This window comes from Hesperophylax consimilis, chromosome 19, assembly GCF_061612785.1.
Source record: "Hesperophylax consimilis isolate HC1 chromosome 19, BYU_Hcon_1.0, whole genome shotgun sequence".
Classification (NCBI taxonomy): domain Eukaryota; kingdom Metazoa; phylum Arthropoda; class Insecta; order Trichoptera; family Limnephilidae; genus Hesperophylax; species Hesperophylax consimilis.
In genome coordinates this window covers 26,808,696-26,828,477 of record NC_142854.1, presented here as the reverse complement: position 1 = coordinate 26,828,477, position 19,782 = coordinate 26,808,696, and the positions used below count along the sequence as shown (strand labels likewise).

At 35.8% G+C, this 19,782-nt stretch overlaps 1 protein-coding gene across 1 annotated transcript in view; it reads left to right on the top strand.

The window, feature by feature from the left end:
• Positions 1 to 394: 394 nt before the first annotated feature.
• LOC149415050 (uncharacterized) overlaps positions 395 to 19,782 on the top strand; it is a 32,288-nt gene continuing 12,900 nt past the window's right edge. The window contains exons 1-3 of the mRNA XM_089642930.1: positions 395 to 597; positions 839 to 2,474; positions 17,692 to 17,926. Coding sequence (XP_089499056.1) covers positions 532 to 597; positions 839 to 2,474; positions 17,692 to 17,926 — 1,937 coding nt within the window. The 5' untranslated portion in view covers positions 395 to 531. The remainder of the gene's footprint in view (positions 598 to 838; positions 2,475 to 17,691; positions 17,927 to 19,782) is intronic.

The following is a 19,782-nucleotide window of genomic DNA, read 5'->3' as shown; positions in this document are numbered from 1 at the left end:
ACTGGTTCATCTTCTGGCCGCCTGCGAAGTTATTATTGTCGTGCGTGCCTAGCCCACTGCGTGGCTTTTAGAGATGCGATATTTGAAAAGGGTTGTAACTGCTGTTCCAGGTACCGGAGACCGAAATGAAACCGGCTCTTTATCCAGTTACTTTTGGAACCAGTTCCCGATAGCAGAAAAAGAGGTTTACGGCGTTCACAAAACTAAAAAAAAGTTGTATGTTTTTTGGTAAACCAGTTCCAAAAATAACTGGTTCCTCCTTAAAAACTATCGGGCGATCCAGCGACAGCAGTCACCGGTTCAAAGTAGCAGGAACGGAACGTCGTCCATGTCTATTGGCTTTTGTTTTCTAGAAATTGGCCTCTATGGTGCGTTTCTGTATTCAGATTGCTTTGTAAACTTTGCAATTGTCTCCTGTCAATAATTTAATTTTTCGTTTTCGCTAGAATATATTCCGTTAATTTGCCTGCGGCGAATTTGTTAGTGTCTATTATTGTTTTGCTGTTGGAATTAATTGAACGTGGCTTTAAAATGTCCGACGTTATTACGCTGGATTCATCGGATGAAGAAAGCCCGCCAGTGCAAAAAAAACCGAAGGTATCTTTGCAAATGATGATTATGATTAGTGAGCTCTTGAAATATTACTATAGTAAAAGCTACAGAGAACGTTTTGTGTTTAAACGACTGTTATATTAAGTAATGCATTTTCTTTTATAATGTATATTGTATCTTTTCCATAGGCTTGCAAGTTTATTCTTGTATTTTTCCACTCTAACATATAGAATATAACATAACGTACGTTTGATATGCATTTAAGTATTTTTTATTTAATTTTCAGTTGAAAATACCAGCCAAAAAAACATTGAGTGGTCCACAACAAGTACCCCAAAAATTAGTATCCCAGAAAATGCCTTCAAAGGGAACTCCACTCAGTATACCTATCCACATTGCTAAAGCTACCTCTACCCCAAATATTCAAACATTGTCAAACCCATTCAGTGATGAATTAAGAAAGAAGGTTAGAAACATTGTCTCTGGAATACGAGGAGGTCATGCCCCGGTAAAAATCCGCCCCGCACAAAATCCCAACACATTCCCGTGCAATATTTCTGTGAAAAATCCAATGGGCTCGCTCCTCCAACCGATACGGGCTGTTAACCAAATAACCAAAAGGGCCAATGTCCCCATACGTCCACAAGGAAACATCAACCCTATGAATAAGACAAATCTCCCATTCATTCTCAATGCTAGAAGCTTACAGAAACCCGCCGCTCAAAATGTCATTAATACCCTGCCTGCTGGAATAACAGTAACGCGTACATCCACTAACAAGATGCCGACACAAAAGCCATTGATGCAAAATGTTATTGTTAAAAACCCGCTGGTGAAAAAGAAACCACAGCCTCCTAAAGTCATGGAGACCGTCGAATTAGATGATGATGAAGAAGACCTTGGTGGGAATACCGCCCTTGTCGGTGCTCAGATTCCTATAGAGTTCGACTCCGCAGGAACGGAAGAGTTAGCCGGAGATGACACCAAAGAAAATTCTTCATTCGTCATTGAAGTTCCACCCAAAGAATCCGTTAAAGAAAATGAAGAAAAAACTTATGAGTTAACGCTCACAAATGGAGAGACAATTGATAATGAATTGGAAGATGATTCTAATGATCAAGAAACTTTAACCCTTCAAGAGGAGCCTAAAAGTTTGGATGTGACTGAAGAGGTGGAATTGGCTGTTGAATCTGACCCTCTAAAGGCAAATCTTTCATTCTACACCCCCAGAAAATATGAATCAAAAGAATCTAAAACTAGCTCCAAAGAAATACACAATGAGAAAATAAAGAAAAATCTGGAAAGTTTCATTGAAATATTAGATTCACCCGTCAAGGAAAAAGTTCTTGAAGAAGTTGCAACGGTAACGGAAAAAATTACGGTGATAAAAGAAGAAATTACAGAGGAAACGAAAACATTCAATGGTAAAGACGTCGATTTCCCAATTCCTTCGCCGAAAAAAGATATCATTGTTTTTATCCCCGACACGGCTTTAAGCAGCATGATCGTAGAAGAAAAACCCACTCCCATTGTTAAAGAAGTAGACATCAAAGTAAACATCCGTTTGGAAGACGTTTTAGAAGTCGAGGAATTCATTAAAAAGTCTCCGATAAAAAGGATTGCCCCGACACCCGTAGTAGAAACTGAACGCCAGATAAACGAAACGTATCAGAGGCTTATCGATTTGTGTTTTAAATTGGACAGTTCTGACGATATGAAGAAGATCATCGATAAGAAGGTAAAGGCTTATTACTTATCTGTCCAGCCGAGCTTCACCGAGTCCAAGAGCTTCTGCAAATTCGTTCAGGGGAAAGTCGAAGAGATATCGGACAATCCCGATTGCCTGTTTCTTTACATCAAAGACGTGGTCGATGAACTCAAAGTGAGGAGAGTGAAAAACAAGAAGAATTTGCAAGACGACCGTAAGTTTACATTTTATTTTTTTACAATTTAATTCCTTAATCCTTCGGTATACAGTAGTGTACCCACCTTCTTAGTATGTACATTGAAAAGCATACAAAATATATATGGTGTTCTCTACTTTACTGTTGTGGTGAGAAATAGATCTAAACGGTGTTAGAAAGAGAAAACACCACCCTTTATATTGGTTGACCACTGAATCATTCAAATGTGCACCTTTATGAAATCACAGGTTACGACCGCAATTTGAAAAAAACTTATATGAGACTTATTGACTATTTTTATATGAAACTACAGTAACGTGAGGTGGCATTACCATAAATCTAATAAAATAAGTGTGTTTTTATATATTTTTCATTATTAATTTTGCTTGTGTGAAATTTTAATTATTTTTTTATGTTTGCATTCAAAATTTGAATATTTCAAATAATATATGTTTATTCCTAATAATAAAATTTGAAAGGGTATTTTATCTCCTTTCAAATAAAGTTTTCAGTTTTTCCGATACATTCACGGATATTCCATTTATTTGAATTTTATTGCAAAGGGGCAATTCTCCGACCCTCTGATAGAATCTGCCTGAGGCCTGAGGACTTATAACTTTCACATCTATAAAAATGGGCGCCAAGTGAACAATCGGTTTTAATTTTATTGACATAAATATTAATATGCATTATTTTCCATTTCGAGTCATCTAACCTGATGCTGTGGTTTTAAATTAAAATATTGGTATTTTCTGATATTGCAAGTAGTTAAGCACCTCTGTTTGCCGAGTTTTCAATCGCAAATACATTTTATATTCACCCATCTAACTCCTCCGCTCTCCCACCTTTCCTTTGACACTATCTTGTGATTCCACAGATGCAGTCAATCAGTCACAAAAACCCATATCTTATATAACTCCTCCTCCTGTACTTGATGCTCACTTTTGTACATTATTCTATCAATTTAATATCGTACATGTCATTCATAATACACTACTCTTCAGTTATACTCATATATTATAACCAAATTGTACCCAACTATTACTCAACTAAATTAAAATGTTAAATATTATATACCAAAACTGTAGAGGACTACGTACTAAAACTGAGATTTTTCACAATAATATTCTTTTGAATGACGATTGCTTCATTTTCGGTATATCTGAGTCTTGGCTTATTGATTCTATTTTAGATCCGGAACTGGCACCAACTGAATTTTACAGTATTTTTAGACGGGATAGGACAAATAACATTACAATTAATAGCATTAATACCCAATCAGATTCTCGTCGAGGCGGTGGAGTCATGATCATAACTCATAACAATCTTAACGCATACCCTCGCGAAGACTTGGTCTGTAATGCTGAATGCATTTGGGTAACTATTCCCCCGTCTAACTATACTTCAAAACGTACCATTCATGTTTCTTGTCTATACTTACCACAGGGACATGGATATGAAAATGCTCTCAGTTCATTCCTTTGTTTGCTTGCTAACGTCAAAGATCAAAACCCAGATGATATTATTTTCGTAATTGGAGACTTTAATATGCCCACCATAACATGGAAACCACAAGATAATAATTCACACTTAACACCTGAAAATTTAAATTCAATTACTTCCTTACTTACTGACACAATCCATTACTCTGAACTGAACCAATACAATTCCATCAAAAATGCCAATAAACGTATACTAGATTTAGTTATCTGTAATGAGGAATGCCTTGTATCTCAAGCATACAACCCTCTTGTCAAAGAGGATTTACACCATCCATCGCTCAAAATCATACTACAATTAGACACACTTCCAACTATCAATGCTCCACCAAAAGAAATTTGTCGGTATGATAAAGCTGATTATGATTTAATAAACCAACACCTGTCTAAAACAGACTGGTCTTTTACTCACGATAATGCTGACGTTGACGAAGCAATTTATACTTTTTATGACATTTTAAATAACACCATTAACCAGTTTGTCCCCAAACGTTTCATCAAAAAGAAAAAATTTCCCAACTGGTACTCACCTCCCCTAATCAAAATCATAAATGAGAAACAAAGACTACACAAAAAATGGAAATCAAATAATAATCCAGTTGATTACATAGAGTTCTCTATCAAACGAATACAACAAAAACACTTACAGAAACATTGTTACACCCAATATATAAATTCAGTTGAGTCTAGTATTCCAACTAACAATAAAAGTCTCTGGAATTACGCTAAGAACAAAAATAGGACAAATGGCATACCACAAATCATGAACCTAAAAGACGAGTCAGGCACCGGTGCTCATCAAGTGTGCCAACTGTTCTGTAAACACTTCCAATCTACTTACGTAAGCGATGAGGGCACGGATGATCCCAGTAATATAGATAATTCTACCTGCGTTAATAATAATAACCCGATCGGGGACGTACAAATAAGCAACTCATTGGTCAATAAATACTTGAATGAATTGGATGTTACAAAGGGTGCGGGTAGTGATGGTATCTCGCCATTTTTTATCTCAAAATGTGCCAAAAATCTTGCATTTCCTTTAACTAACTTATTTAACATGTCTTTAAAAAAAGGAATATTTCCTACAAAATTCAAAGAAGCCATTATAATCCCCATCCATAAAACTGGTTCAAAAAGTAACATTGCAAACTATCGCCCAATCTCAATACTCACAGTATTTAGTAAACTCTTTGAGCGTATTGTGTACGATCAAATTTATATAACTATTGTCCGCAGCATACAAAATCAACAACATGGTTTTTTACAAAAAAGGTCAGTAATAACAAACTTAGTCAACTTTACTGAATACTTAACAAGCAATATGGATAATGGAAACCAAGTAGATGTTATCTACACAGATTACTCGAAAGCTTTCGATAAAGTTAACCACTCTATCCTCATTAAAAAATTACACCAATTAGGAATCCATGGCGACTTACTTAGATGGCTAACTTCATATCTGCAGAAAAGACTACAGTGCGTATCAGTTGAGGGAACTAAGTCTAGTTTCTTAACTGTGCCCTCTGGCGTACCGCAGGGTTCCCATCTGGGACCATTACTGTTTAATGTATATATATTTGATATTTATAAATGTTTTTTACATGCTAACTACCTTGCATATGCAGATGACAAAAAAATATACTTAGTAATCAAATCTATCAATGACTGCATAAAACTTCAAGAAGACCTAAATCGTCTTTTCGCATACTGTAAATTAAACAAATTAATCATAAACATTTCTAAGTGCAACAAATTATCTTTTACGCGCAACAAAAATAAAATTTATTTTAATTATAACTTTCATGATACACATATCAATGAAATAGAATCAATCCGTGACCTTGGGGTAGTACTGGATGTAAAACTAAATTTTATCAAACACATTAACGAAGTAATCAACAAAGCCAATAAAATGTTGGGATTTATAATTCGTATATCTAAACCTTTTCGCAATATTAAAACCATGTATTCCCTTTACACCACGTATATCCGCCCCCACTTAGAATACTGCACACTAATTTGGGCACCGTTCTACCAATGCCATATTGACAGAATCGAAAGTGTGCAAAATAAATTTTTTAAACACATAAATTATAAATTTAAATTACTCTTTGCAAATAACACCGAATCCTTAAAATTTCACAACTTTACTCCACTTCAAACACGTAGATTAATATCTGATCAAATATTTTTATACAAAATTCTGAATAACGGCCTGGACTCTCCTGAACTCGTAAATTATTTAAGAATTCACATACCTACAAGGCCAACCAGACAAAACCATTTTTTTCATTTGCCCGCGTGCAGAACCAACCTTAGAAAAAATTCTCCAATCCCCCGTATATGCGCGCAATATAACACGCAATTTAATAATATCGATATTCTTAATAATACTCTTGTGAAATACCGAAACGAAGTCAAGCGCACGACCACAAATATTAATTAAATTAATGTACAGTTATAGAAAAGGTACAACATGAGCGTCTCCTGTCCCCATCCCATCTTCCTCTGCCTCTTGCCCTTTCCTATTCCTTCTTCCTTCTAATATATTTAAATGATTTTTATTTTTATTTTTTTTTTTGTTAATTTCATTTTCATTTTCAGTTAATGGTTATAACAAATTACAATCTTGTATTATATCACATTAACCAACATTAGCATAAGAAACTATTTTGGCTTACCTCATATGTAACCTCTTGTATAACTAATCCTGTAAAAAAATGCTGTTTGTTTCTTACAATAAATAAATAAATAAATAAATAAATAACCGCGGGAACTTGATTGTGACAAGAAAGGATTCTTCGTGCATTGTTTTTGGTGGCCCAGAAAAATGAAAAGACAATGTGTTATCTGTTACCAACTTACTCTGATATAATAAAGCATTATTTGTGGATTTACAAGCGGCCCGTGACTAAAATTGCCAGCAGTGCATTTCACTTTTAAAATGTACCTAGTGTGTAATTTAGGTAGATTCATTCTATCTACTAAGTTATATTTGTAAAATAATTGATTAAATAATACTGCTATGTCAGCGTTCGCAAAATCTTCTTCAGAGTAAAGGACACGCAATTTATCGTTGAAAATATAGGGAAACCGATTGAATTCACCGCGCACGAGTTCCAATGTGTGAACATTAGTATTTCTAAACGAATGCATTCCAGATGCATTGGATTAAATCAAAGTGATGCAAAATTCACTCTCCATCAAAGCACTTCGACAATGCACGGAATGATTTATATATTTGCACTGCTCTAACACGTGATTTGTTAAGCAGGGTACTCACCAAGAGTGTAGCACCGTGTAACGTAACTGATACTGTATCAATCTGCAAGTGGGTACGGCTCGTCCACGGTAACCGCGTATCCAGCTACGAGCTCCCGGATCCGCCTTTAGTGCTCGCAGTGTGATCGCAGTGAATCCGCCGTCGGCGGCTCGCTGCGATCACACTGCGCTCCACCCGCGAGCGGCTCGCAGTAGGCTCGCGCCTACGTACTTACTTGATACAGTATCAGTTACGTTACACGGCTAGATGAGTACCCTGCTATACACGGTCCGGCTGTCTCGATATCGCCCGATGTTGTTTCATTAGTATGGTAAAACATGGTTCTTTACATAACGGGGTATGTAAAGAACTTGCTCTTGCGCGGTAGTCTTGTACTAGGAGATAGCTCAAATATTGACCTGGCGGAAATACAACTGGAGCGTACTTTTGTACATCGATGACTGGGGCACGGAGTTCGCTGTTAGTTGTTAAGTGAATACTGAACACGAGCAGTGCAATACAGAAATGCACGTACTAAAGAACCGCCTCTGCTTGCTGTTGCTATTCAATGGACAAGGTCCTATTGTGAAAGGTGTCTATGAAATTTGTCAGTGTCAGTCTCGTTTCTGTCGCCGTGTTGCTCACACGCCAAGAAATTGCGATAAACATAGTAACCACTAAATACAGTTAAATATATTGTTGTTGCAAACATAGCAGGCTGATTGACGTTCACTTTCCAGGCAGCCTGCAAAAATAATAACACTTTATGGACCGAAACATGTAAGGATTAATTGATTCAATAAAAACGGAAATTAAAAAATGTTTATCTATCAAAGTGGCGAAGCAACGTATAATTATATCACAGGTTATATGTCGAAGAGATATTTTTTTTTTTTTTTTTTTACAGTATTACCGCACAAGAGTCCCAACTGCTCCCGTCTGGAGCCAGTGAGACTATGGCATCCCCAATTGGGGTATGTTGTGAGGCTGAGGGTATTGGGGAGGGGAGGGAGATGGGGAAGAGGAAGGTGGGGAAGTACCTGGCTATTCAGATCTGGTCACCAAACACGGCTAAAGCCATTTCAAGCAACGTTTCAATTCTGAATGGTGGTCTTACACCAGGGCGATACTGAGAGTATCTTCCACTCTGGAACGTGCCGCAAATATACTATATATTATTTTTAATTAATTAATTGTGAAATAACACAAATTAATCAAATAAAATTTATTTGCGCACGCCGGGTTCGAACCCGCGACCTTCGGATCTGTAGTCAAAAGCGTATACCACTAGACCACGCCGGCCGTCGATATATCAGATATGGTGCAAGGAAAAACTACTACTACAAGAAACAATAATTGAACTACAAAAGAAACTCATATCAAATAGAGAAATATATACGGAAAAAAATTGAGAGTTTTTTTAGAGGAAAAGAAGGAATCATCTAATACAATATATAATAAAGCTACCTCAGCAATACATATACCTAAAGCCAAATACTCGTTAATAATTACAAGCGAACAAACAAACACAACATACGAAGACATTCAAGATATGTTTGTTAAAAAAATTAAAACATCACAATTGCCGTTGCATTAATTAACGGGCATTAATAAAAAATTAATCATCTCCTGCCCTTAAAAAAAATCATGCAAAAAACTCTCAGAAGAAATAAAAAAATACAGTCTTCAAACATAATAATATAACCGCAAAAGAATTAGAGAAAAAAATCCTAAAAATATTTATCAGGAACTCGACTATGTACCAATCGACTTATCGGAAGAAGAAATAATATAATCAAATAACAAACCCAAAATGATAGAATTAAAAAAAAATCATGGGCGAAAATCCAAAAAAATCAGTGAAAATGTTTAAACCAAAAGCACAAATAACCTTAGTTACTAAATAATTGAAATAAGTGGACAACTTAGGAAATTTCTAATATCTAAAGAGAAAATAAATATTGGATACAGCAGAGGTGGAGGATGCAAATCCAATAATACAATGAGCAGAGTAAGAGTGGAAAATGCAAATCCAATATTATAAATATGTATATTTTTTTTCACCTGTAAACAACCAACTTTATTTTATTTTACAGGTGAAAAAAATATAATAAGCAGTAATTGTTGATTGAAGTACTAGTACATATAGAATTATTTGACGTGTTGGAAATAAGCCGACGTAGCTCAGTGGTCCAGAGCACCTGACCAGACATCAGAAGGTACGGGTTCAATTCCCGGCGGCGGCATTTATTTTTACTCGGGAGATATTTTCAATTGCTTATAATCATTTGTTAAACTCTGAAAGTGTTAACGCTTGTATAATATTATTCACGCAATACCAAATTAATGTATTTCATTCTCTATCTCAACATGATAATATTATAACTAGAAACATTTAGCTAGGTTTTTCTATGTTGTCATCAAATCCAAGTCAAGTTAATTGTCACCTTGAAAGTATACTGCCAACTCATTTGCGCTGGTATTGTTCACCAAAATCAAATTCAAAATAACGACAAACATACTCGCTTATACAAGGTGGGGCAAAAGTAATCACCCTATTGGAAAACGCTATAACTTTTGCAAATGGTGCCAAATGTCAATTCGGTTTTGACATTTGTGAAGTAAACAAACGCAGAATATAAATCGACAAGACATGAATCGGTTTACTCCGCAAGAACGCGGAATAACTGTTTCCATTTTTTTGCGATACAATTCGTCGGTTGTGTTGGCGCAGCGTGAATTTCGTCGCAGTTTAAGCAATTTATTATTCGCAATTTTAGTTTAAGTTTATAATGTAAGGTAGTATTCCTAAAGTTATTTAATGTTAAAAACTCAAGACGACACTCCCTCCTTAAACACGAGTTATTCTCAATTAGGCAGGTTTTAATTAACAGCTTCGAACATATACTATATACTTACCCATTTGCAGATCATTTGAAAAAAAATACTGTTGTACACCGTCATTGGACGGTCTGTATATATACTTTGTTATAATTATGCAATTTTTTAAATATTAACCCTCTGTCTGCTGTACACCTACTGATGTTCTTACTTACTACTATCTAGATGTATTATTTGTTACCACTCTGTTAATAAATAAAAAAATGCGTCTATTTTTTTTTTGTTTACACCAACTACACACCCTAAGGGAAATTATTTTCCTATGGCCTATTTCATCTTTGAGGATGGTGTGTTGAGGGTCTTTTTGAGGAAAGGAAGTAGTGATCATGGTTCTTGGAAGATACCCATGTTGTAGGAGGGAGGAAATACAGAAGCCAGCAAATCGTTCCACAGGTGCGCCGTTGAACTCAAGAACTCATGTGACAAACGTCAACCGTGTACATATGTAAGGCGCGCTTTTGGCGTGTTTCCCGACTATGCACCGGTGCCAAACTAGTTCCTAACTAGTTATGCACTAGTTCCTTGGAGCATCTTCCATTATAATAATGGTAGAACAAGGACAGCATATCTACGTGACGCCTGGGCTCTAAATATCGCAATTCCTGCTAGATCTCAACAACAAATTGTAAATAGACAAACCAGTACAAAAACTAAATGGAAAACTGAGTTTTATGAAGATGCAACAATAAACCTCTGACATCTCTCTGTGTAAATGTTTAATAAAATACCCAAGGAGCTGGAATTCTTGCACGAACTAGGGGTATCTGCAAAATGTGTATTAGCTCAGCTATTAGGCTTAGACTGATCGAGAAAAATATTTTTCTTCTACCTGTAAGCCTCTCACAAGATTAGTATCTATATATGGACTGCAGAGACGTCAAATGATAGCATAAGCTTGTCAGACAGCAAACATGATACAGATTTTCATACTGCACTTTCATCTGATAACTCCGCATCCTCCACGTCAAAACTACAAACAAAGCAGATGACGCATCGATTAGAAAAATCTTGCTACTGGCTTTTCATCTTTTCAATACTTTGGACTGCAGGACGTGAAGTTCCCAAACATTGCCAGGAGTCAGTTAAGATGTTACTGCACTGTGAAAACTTACCTGCGGTCAGATTTGAGAAGATTGAAACAGTGTTACCGAAGATTGATGCGAAATTTCTAAACACTGATCAAAAATACCTCTGAAATCGATTTGGCTAGTAAGCAACCAGGAAAGCTGGTACAATCTCGTTGGCTAACCTGTGCAAATAGAATACATACAAATTGTGGCAATAATGTTCCCTTCGTAAAGTATGATTGAGCGTGCTTAAGTTACGTACATAAGTGTACGCGCCAATATGGTTCAGCATAAAAACGAGACGTTCATGTAAAAATTTGTCCAAAACATGAAAATACTCTTTCCTTGGACTTTCCAAAATTATGATATTAACCATCGAGGGATGAAACAACATCTTATAGAATTAGCATTAAGGGTAAACGCGTCATATGTTGTATGTAATCTACGCATTCGATGTTTACACATTTCTGGCGTGTATTTTTTGCGCTGCGCCTTCTCTGGGCGAAAATAAAGGTCCCGCACGAATTTCTTTACTTTGTTTTAAATCACTTTATCTTCGAAAATAATTAAAATATTTTAACCACTCAGAACATTAGAACGTCAAAAGACGTAAATATGATAATAGCGGTCAAGACATTAGAACGTCTTTTCACGTAAACGCGCGAGATTTTACAAAAATCGATTTATTTCTATCACTAGTATACGGATTGCCATGATTTAAAAAACAGAGTATCGATAATGAATAACGCTACGCGTCTGTATTCAAGAATATCTATGGAAAGTAGAGGTGCATTATCTAAGGCGATTGGATCTGTCATCTTGTTCGTTTATAATTTATTGCGTTTCTAAATAATTTATTAAAAATATTTTAGTTTGGACGGTTAATATTTTGAGGTGACTAATAGTTTCTAATTATATTTCTTCAATATATAAAGTGTTATTTCTTTATGATACTCAGAAAAAAGTACATTTTTCACAGCTTTGAAATAATGGTAAGCGATTTTTAGATATTTTTGACGTTTTCATAAAATGTATATTTAAAAACGCAAATATTTACGTATTACAACACAATGCGATAGTGAATTTCATAATCTTTCCAAAACATTTTTTAGAATGAGGCTACGTTTCCCAAAACGTGAGTTATGAAGCTTTTAGTAAAACTCGTAAATAACACAAAAATTATCACGTTTTGACAGTTCGCAAAGGAACACATAGTAAATAAAAGTCTTTGTATGAGAGGTTAATAAAAATTTCTATGTGGTAACTCAGCATACCCAAGCTATAAAATCACTAAACGAAAATCGAATATTATTTGAAATGCAACAAGTTAACCTTGTAATATGTTTATTACAGTCCGCCTATCGGTTTTTGCCCGTACCTGCTTTCTTTAAATACGTCTGACATCTCACGCTCGCTTGTTACTTAGGAGTTGAGTGTGAACAAAATATGTTATCTAAATAATATATTATCGTTTTGTTGAAATACCGTTGTAAACAAAAGGCACGAAGATAAATATAAAAAGAAGACTTGCATTACAATTCGATAATTATGTACGTATAGTTGGGACCTTTACAAAGAGATTGGTATATATTATTCATATAAAAACATTGAATAGTTCCGTCTTTTCTGCCATTGAAATGAGACCGGCGCAAAAGGTTTGTTTGTGCCAGTACATATGACGGCCGGCATAGTCCAGTGGTAACGCATTGGACTGCCATTCCGAAGGTCGCGGATTCGAACCCGGCGTGCGCAAATAAATTTTATTTGATTAATTTGTGTTATTTCACAATTAATTAATTAAAATAATATATAGTATATTTGCGGCACGTTCCAGAGTGGAAGATACTACCAGTATCGCCCTGGTGTAAGACCACCATTCAGAATTGAAACGTTGCTCCAAATGGCTTTAGCCGTGTTTAGTGACTAGATCTGAATAGCCAGGTACTTCCCCAACTTCCTCTTTCCCTTCCCCACTTACCTTCAGCCTCACAACATCCCCCAATTGGGGATGCCATAGTCTCACTGGCTCCAGACGGGAGCAGTTGGGACTCTTGTGAGGTATTCACTATAAAAAAAAAAATAAAAAAAAATGCGCTATATAAATCTTATTTTTTAATTTTCCGTAAAAACAAATACTGTTTTAGAAACTACATAAACTTATCTTTCTGATTTATGCATTTAAAATAAACATATCTATTTCTAAATAATAAAATTTTAATATCAAATGTGAAAAATGTTTTCAAAAACACTAACCACATTTTTACTTAATTTTTTTACTCCAATCATAAAAAAATTGCGAGAACTCGTAATTTCGAAAACACATTCGCTGTGTTTTGTTTGGAGAATTTGTAAGAAAACTGTACCTTCACTTTTTTCTCGTTCATAAAAAAAAAGTTAAATCGATTATTACGATAGCGGTGCGAAATATGAATTATTAATTTAGGCTAATTTTACGATTTTATTAATGGATTCCAGCATTAAGAAAACTGGAAAGAATTATTATTTCTCTCTCTAACGTCGAAAAAAAAAAGTGTTTTCGCATTATAGAAAAAAATATAAAAATACTTTTGTAAAATATGGACGCCCGGTCATATATGACCCTCAAACGCTGGAGAGGTTAAACAGTTCTAATGCAAAACTACTAATTTTTGTTCAGGACCGTCGTTATGTACGAGGCGTATCCAGAAAGTAAGTGTACTGAATTTTTGTAGGTTACAAATCTTTATATTGAAACAAAAAAATTACATGATTACCGTAGTACATATGTAAGCTATTTTTAGACATAGTCGCCATTCCTCTCAATGCAGGTGGTGAAGCGGGGTATCAATTTTTGATGCCTTCCTCGAAGAAGTTTCCCGCCAACCCCTTCGTCCACTTCTCCACCTCCTCCTTTACCTCCTCGTCGGTTGAAAACCTTTTTCCACCCATGTACAGCTTCAGGGAGGTAAAGAGATAATAATCTGAAGGTGCTAGGTTAAGGGAATGCGCGGAGTGGTTCAGGATATCTCATTTAAACGAAGCAAGCAGTTCCTTCGTGGCGTTGGCCGTGTGTGGTCTGGCATTGTCGTGCAGCAGGCTGACTCCCTTTGTCAGCATGCCTCTCCTCTTGTTATGAATCGCCTTCCGCAATTTTTTTAGGGTCTCACAGTATCTTGCAGAGTTGATGGTCTCCACTTGAGGCAGATATTCAATCAAAATTATGCCTTGACAGTCCCAAAACACGGATGCCACGATTTTCTTGGCTGAAATTGTGGTTTTGAACTTTTTGGTGGAGGGTGAAGAGGTGAGAACCGTTTTTAAACTCGTGATACCACTTGTACACACTCGTACAATTCATAGCTTTATCACCATATGCAGTTTTAACCTCATTATAAACCTCAAACGGAGGTTTTTCCTTCCAAACGAGATAACGGATGACGCCGCGTATTTCGCATTTGGCGGGAGATTGGATTGACATTTTTCATGAAACGTGTTGTCGCGTTGACACTTCTCAACTTACTGACCTTGAACAGGTCTCGTAGCGGAGGGGAAGAGTCAGGCTACACGTAAGTGTAGCCAACATATCGAAAATAAAATTCATTCGGTCGTGAGAGCCTCAGTACACTTACTTTCTGGATATGCCTCGTATTTGTGCAAACAAACAATTCATTTTAATATTTTGAAGCAAAAGTGTATTTTAATAAAATAATTACATTAACAAGTAGATTAGAACGAACGTTACGTTTAACCCTATGAAGAATTCTTAAAGCGCGATAAAATACAAAGGGGAAAGTAAAAATGTTTCTGACTCTGAAATTAACCCTGGAAGCCAACGACTGTTATGATTATTTGATTGACTAGATAATAGAAAAATTATTCAAGCCGCTATTCACAGCAAAATACGGTGACAAAATTAAGTGAAAATATAAATATCAAAATTGTTAAATTCCTCTGTTACACACATGCTGTTGAGAGAGAGATGAAACTGGTTACTGAAATTACTTTGGCTGTTTGAGGAAGTAAGTATAGCATGTGATAGATACATTTATCTATGATATACAAAATCACAGTTTTTCTCTTCATAGATCCATATCGCAGGGGATGATATGACTGAAGGCTAAGATGATTAAAAAAATCTTGCTAGATTTTTGTAATAAGGAAGTTGAGTGAAAAATATTTTTACTTATAAAAAATATGTTCATGTAGATCAAAAAATATCGATTCTAAATATATAAATATATTTCTATATTATTATTCTTAGAATTAGTTAAACGTTCTTGAAAAAGCATTCAATAGCAATAAACTGAATACGCTCCACGATTGGTCGAAAGAATTCTGACATCACATGTGTCGTGACTTGTACGTACAACGGATCACCCATGGTGCATCTCTTTCTATTACATGAGAGATGGTCGGTTTAGATGAGAGAGGTGTATAGGCCAAACGTTTATTTGGGCCAAATCACAGCCGGTCGTTGAGTTAAAGCTTCCAAGTAAGTGTATCAAATTATTAATTGTGTTCATTTGTACGTTACGATAAATATAATACATTTTTACAGTATAATAATCATTGCGAATTCTACCCATCCGACATTTACCAGGTATATTTTTATATACCTTTTATATAAATATTTTTCACTCAACTTCCTTATTATTCTCTACTCATTATAATATGTGTAAATAAATAAATATATATTATAATGTGGTGATGGCTTTCAAATATTTCATCTTTTGTTTACCATATAATAAGGCACTGCTGAAAACCAGCTGCATTCCCGGAGAAACTAATAATAGAGATAGAGACAGAAAAAAATAGCTCCCATCTATTGTCAAATATATGTAGGTATTTGTTGTTATTATTATATGAAATGGATTTCTAAAGATACATATTCGTAAAACAAAATTAAAAAAAAAAAAAAAAATTATTTAAGTTTGAATGCGAACATTGATAAAAAAAAAAAAAAGAAATGGACTCAACTTCCTTATTCTTTGTATTTTTTATAATGTAGATAATAAAGTTTAAATGGAAAATAAAATTTATTTTAATTTTTCAAAAATCAATTCAGGTCCTCTGCCACCTGAAGATCTTAACTTCTTGATCGCTGATGCAAAATTTCGCTGTGCGCTAGCTGATTCTATTTTTGTAATAACTTGATTTTGTAAAATTATGTTTTTGTATATTGTACCGCCGTGCCAGACAATAATTTGTTTACATGTTTATAAAATAAAAATCCGCAGTTCTTCTTGAAAATAAGAGATGGCACCACATCCGTTTACAACAATCCTAACCTGTACTGTCATTAAGATAATAATACTTGCATATAATCTACCATAAGTAGTTTAGAGAAATGGTTTTTTAAAACAGTTTTAATATTCTCCTGACGAAGGAAGGGTGCTTCCGAAACCGGTAGAGTGTAATTAAAATGTCCACATGTCTAAAACAAATTTATATATTTTTATTGTAAATTATGATGAGCCACAAAGGCATTTACAAAGTAAATGCCTATTACAAATACATATGTAAATTTTTATTTATTCTTCAATAGTTGTAAAATTACTTTGTGGTGTAATTTTTGTTATATTTCATAGTAATATTATGATAGCTGTTTAAATATACATCCATAGTAATATTTAGTCATACTGGGTTGACAACATTCAAAGATTTTTTTTTTGGCCTCATTCACTCTGCCCTAGTATACAGGGCGTATCAGGTCGTACCCTACAGACTTTAACCAGCGATTCCTGGGCTTAATTAAAGTAAAAATGTGGATGTCATTTTGCTGTCTGCCTGTCACACGTTATCACTCGCTACTACCTAACGCATCACTTGGTATGCGCATCATCTCGTTTCAGCAGCATTGGAAAGACGACTCCTTATCCCCACATTACCCCTCGATCACGGATGCCGTCAGTGGTCCATCATTGCGCAATCAACGTTTTCCTGTTATATCAACGGAAGTGCGAGGAAATCAAATATTGTCACGTAAACGTCCTCAAGTATCCGATACTCGAGTATCTTGGCGACTACCGTTTATATGTGCGCGGAAGTTGGTACACAGTCACAAGTTGTCGACATTTTGTAAACTCTTGACGCCAGTCTCCCGCGAACAGACGGGCGAGGACATTGATACTCTGTCTTCAAAACTTTAAACATGGCATCACTTGTGTCAGGCATTTTGAAAAAATGCATGTGCTTTATATAAATGCTAGGAACAAAACACAGTTAACAAAGAATGACGAGATATAAAAATGGCAGCTCCGACAACTATTTGATTGTGAGTGAGGTTATGAAAGCATTCTAGTTTGACGTTTCGAGAATTCAACAATGGTTAGTGGCGACGCGAGTCTCTTGATTTCAGTAGAGACATGTACGGATTGTGCCCAACAAGTTGTTTGCGACATAAGTATCAGATATTTGTGTGTCCCTGTGGACGAAGGGTCTTATTCCTAACTCGGTAGTGTTTGTCTTTCTTTTAAATAAAATAATAATGATACGTTTTCAGTGAGTACAATTTGATGTTTCAGACAAGTCTCCCGGCATTAAGAACTCGAGGGTGCGGGATCTGCAAGATGCGGGCACTAGGAGTACAGAATCCGAAGGTGGTGAGTCTCAGGATGAGGAAGAAGACAGCGTACTGAACCAGCGCATACACAAGCTGGAGAGGGCTATGAGGAAACTGAGCAAAGCCATCAAGAAGCTCGATGAGAGGGAAATCGAAGATAATGAAGAAGAAAATTCTGCCTATATGCTGGGTGACAGGTAAATATATATATAAAGATTTTTTTAAATAATTTTAGTACTTTTTAGTAACTCGTCTTTTTATAGGGTATCCGCGACTCAAACGCGATGTCAACTCAGCCACCGACCAGTCAACTTTATGGACTTTACCCCCCGGACAACCTATGTATATATATGAAGCGACATGCTATTTTTAGTATGAACTGCCACAGCGCAGCCTGGATTTTTCAAGATTGGCGGCAAGAACACACCAGCCTTTCCACAGCTTCCAGAACCGTTGGGATCGTTCTGCAAGGCACGGCTCCTATATAAACGCCACAAGCTGTGCTAGTCAGTCGGTCTAGTGCTATTACTCATTCACTCTCGGCCGCACCAACTGAGCTACAATCCGAGGCCGTCCGAGTTCGATTTGCGTCTCCGGCCTCAATCTACTATGAGTATGAACTCTTCAAATTCACTCTCATTCAGTCAACGACATCGCCAAGCCTCGGCCTGCACGATGTCGAGCACCCACCTCATTGCTACAACTACATTTTGCCACCATTCATCTCCACTGGCCTGGCGGAATATTGGAAGATCCACGATCTTCACGACTAGTCGTCCACAACATCACTAAGCCTGGCATGGCGTCGAGTGCAGATCCGCATCTCAACTACTCTGATATTTACATCAACATTATTGTTCTCTACCTACCTTTACCGACATATATTGTATATTGTCAAACTTGGTTATAACGAGCACGAGTGGACCGACTAAATTGTCCTTGTCGCTATTACTCGTTATATCTCTAGTAGGTTTTTTTTAAAGTCTTAATTACCTACCTACTCTACTATCAAGATATTTAAATAAATTAGAAAATACGCTTTTATTAACCAAATTTATAATCAATGATTTTTTTTAAGATTTCGCTTTCATGCTTCTTAATTTCCTCCTCAAAACAATCAACGCATTATAACTATCATCACCTGGTTCAAGGCTTCCAAGAAAAATATCACTAAATTGTCTTGTTATTACTAGCTTGTGCGTATTTACCGCGGCGTCCCGATTCTTGCGGCTTGCAGGTCAATTTCATACAGCCCACTTGGCTATAGAGAAAAATCAAATGTTTGGGGTAATTCTTGAAAAACCTGGCTGAGAACATTTTTTTACAATTTTGGTTAATTTATGTTGCATGTTCTATATGGAACTAAATCTTGAATTTCGCTGTCAACGAAAACAAAAACGAATCCACTTGTAGGTCGCGGGCTGTTTGAAAAACAGGCCACTCTGCTGAAAAAGTTGTGCATCACTGTCATAAATTTACCCCGTGCAGAGATGTAGGTACTCGTAACTAGGTACCTTCATAAACATATTTATTGGTTTTTAAAATAAAATTGACAATGATTTTGTAACGATTTGAAACTACTCGCCCCGTTGTCAAGCGCTTGCAAGAACTGATTAACATAAGAAGCGTGCAATTGTGAACACAGCGACGGCCGAGTACATAATCATAGACATGAGAGAGTTCTAGGGAGATTGGACAACGGTCAAGACGTGCGTCACGGAACGGATTCCAGAGAGGTTTGCGCCATTAAACACGTGAGCGATTGTCATCATGCTAATTTAGATTTCACAACATGATTTACTTTAATTTATAAATTTGTTCTTCACAAGATGATTGGGAAGACCTGGCGCCCTATGTAATCAAACCAAGTTTAATATTTGAGATGTGAAACTTATCCTTTAATTTTTAGTATCCACAGATTAGCATATTAGAATTGTAAATTCGCATCACTAGTCAGATTTAGTTTAACGATCTGAACATGCCCTGATTTTAATAATAAATGTAGAGTCTCTTGCTATTTACCTTGATAATAATGTAATTTAATAGATGATAA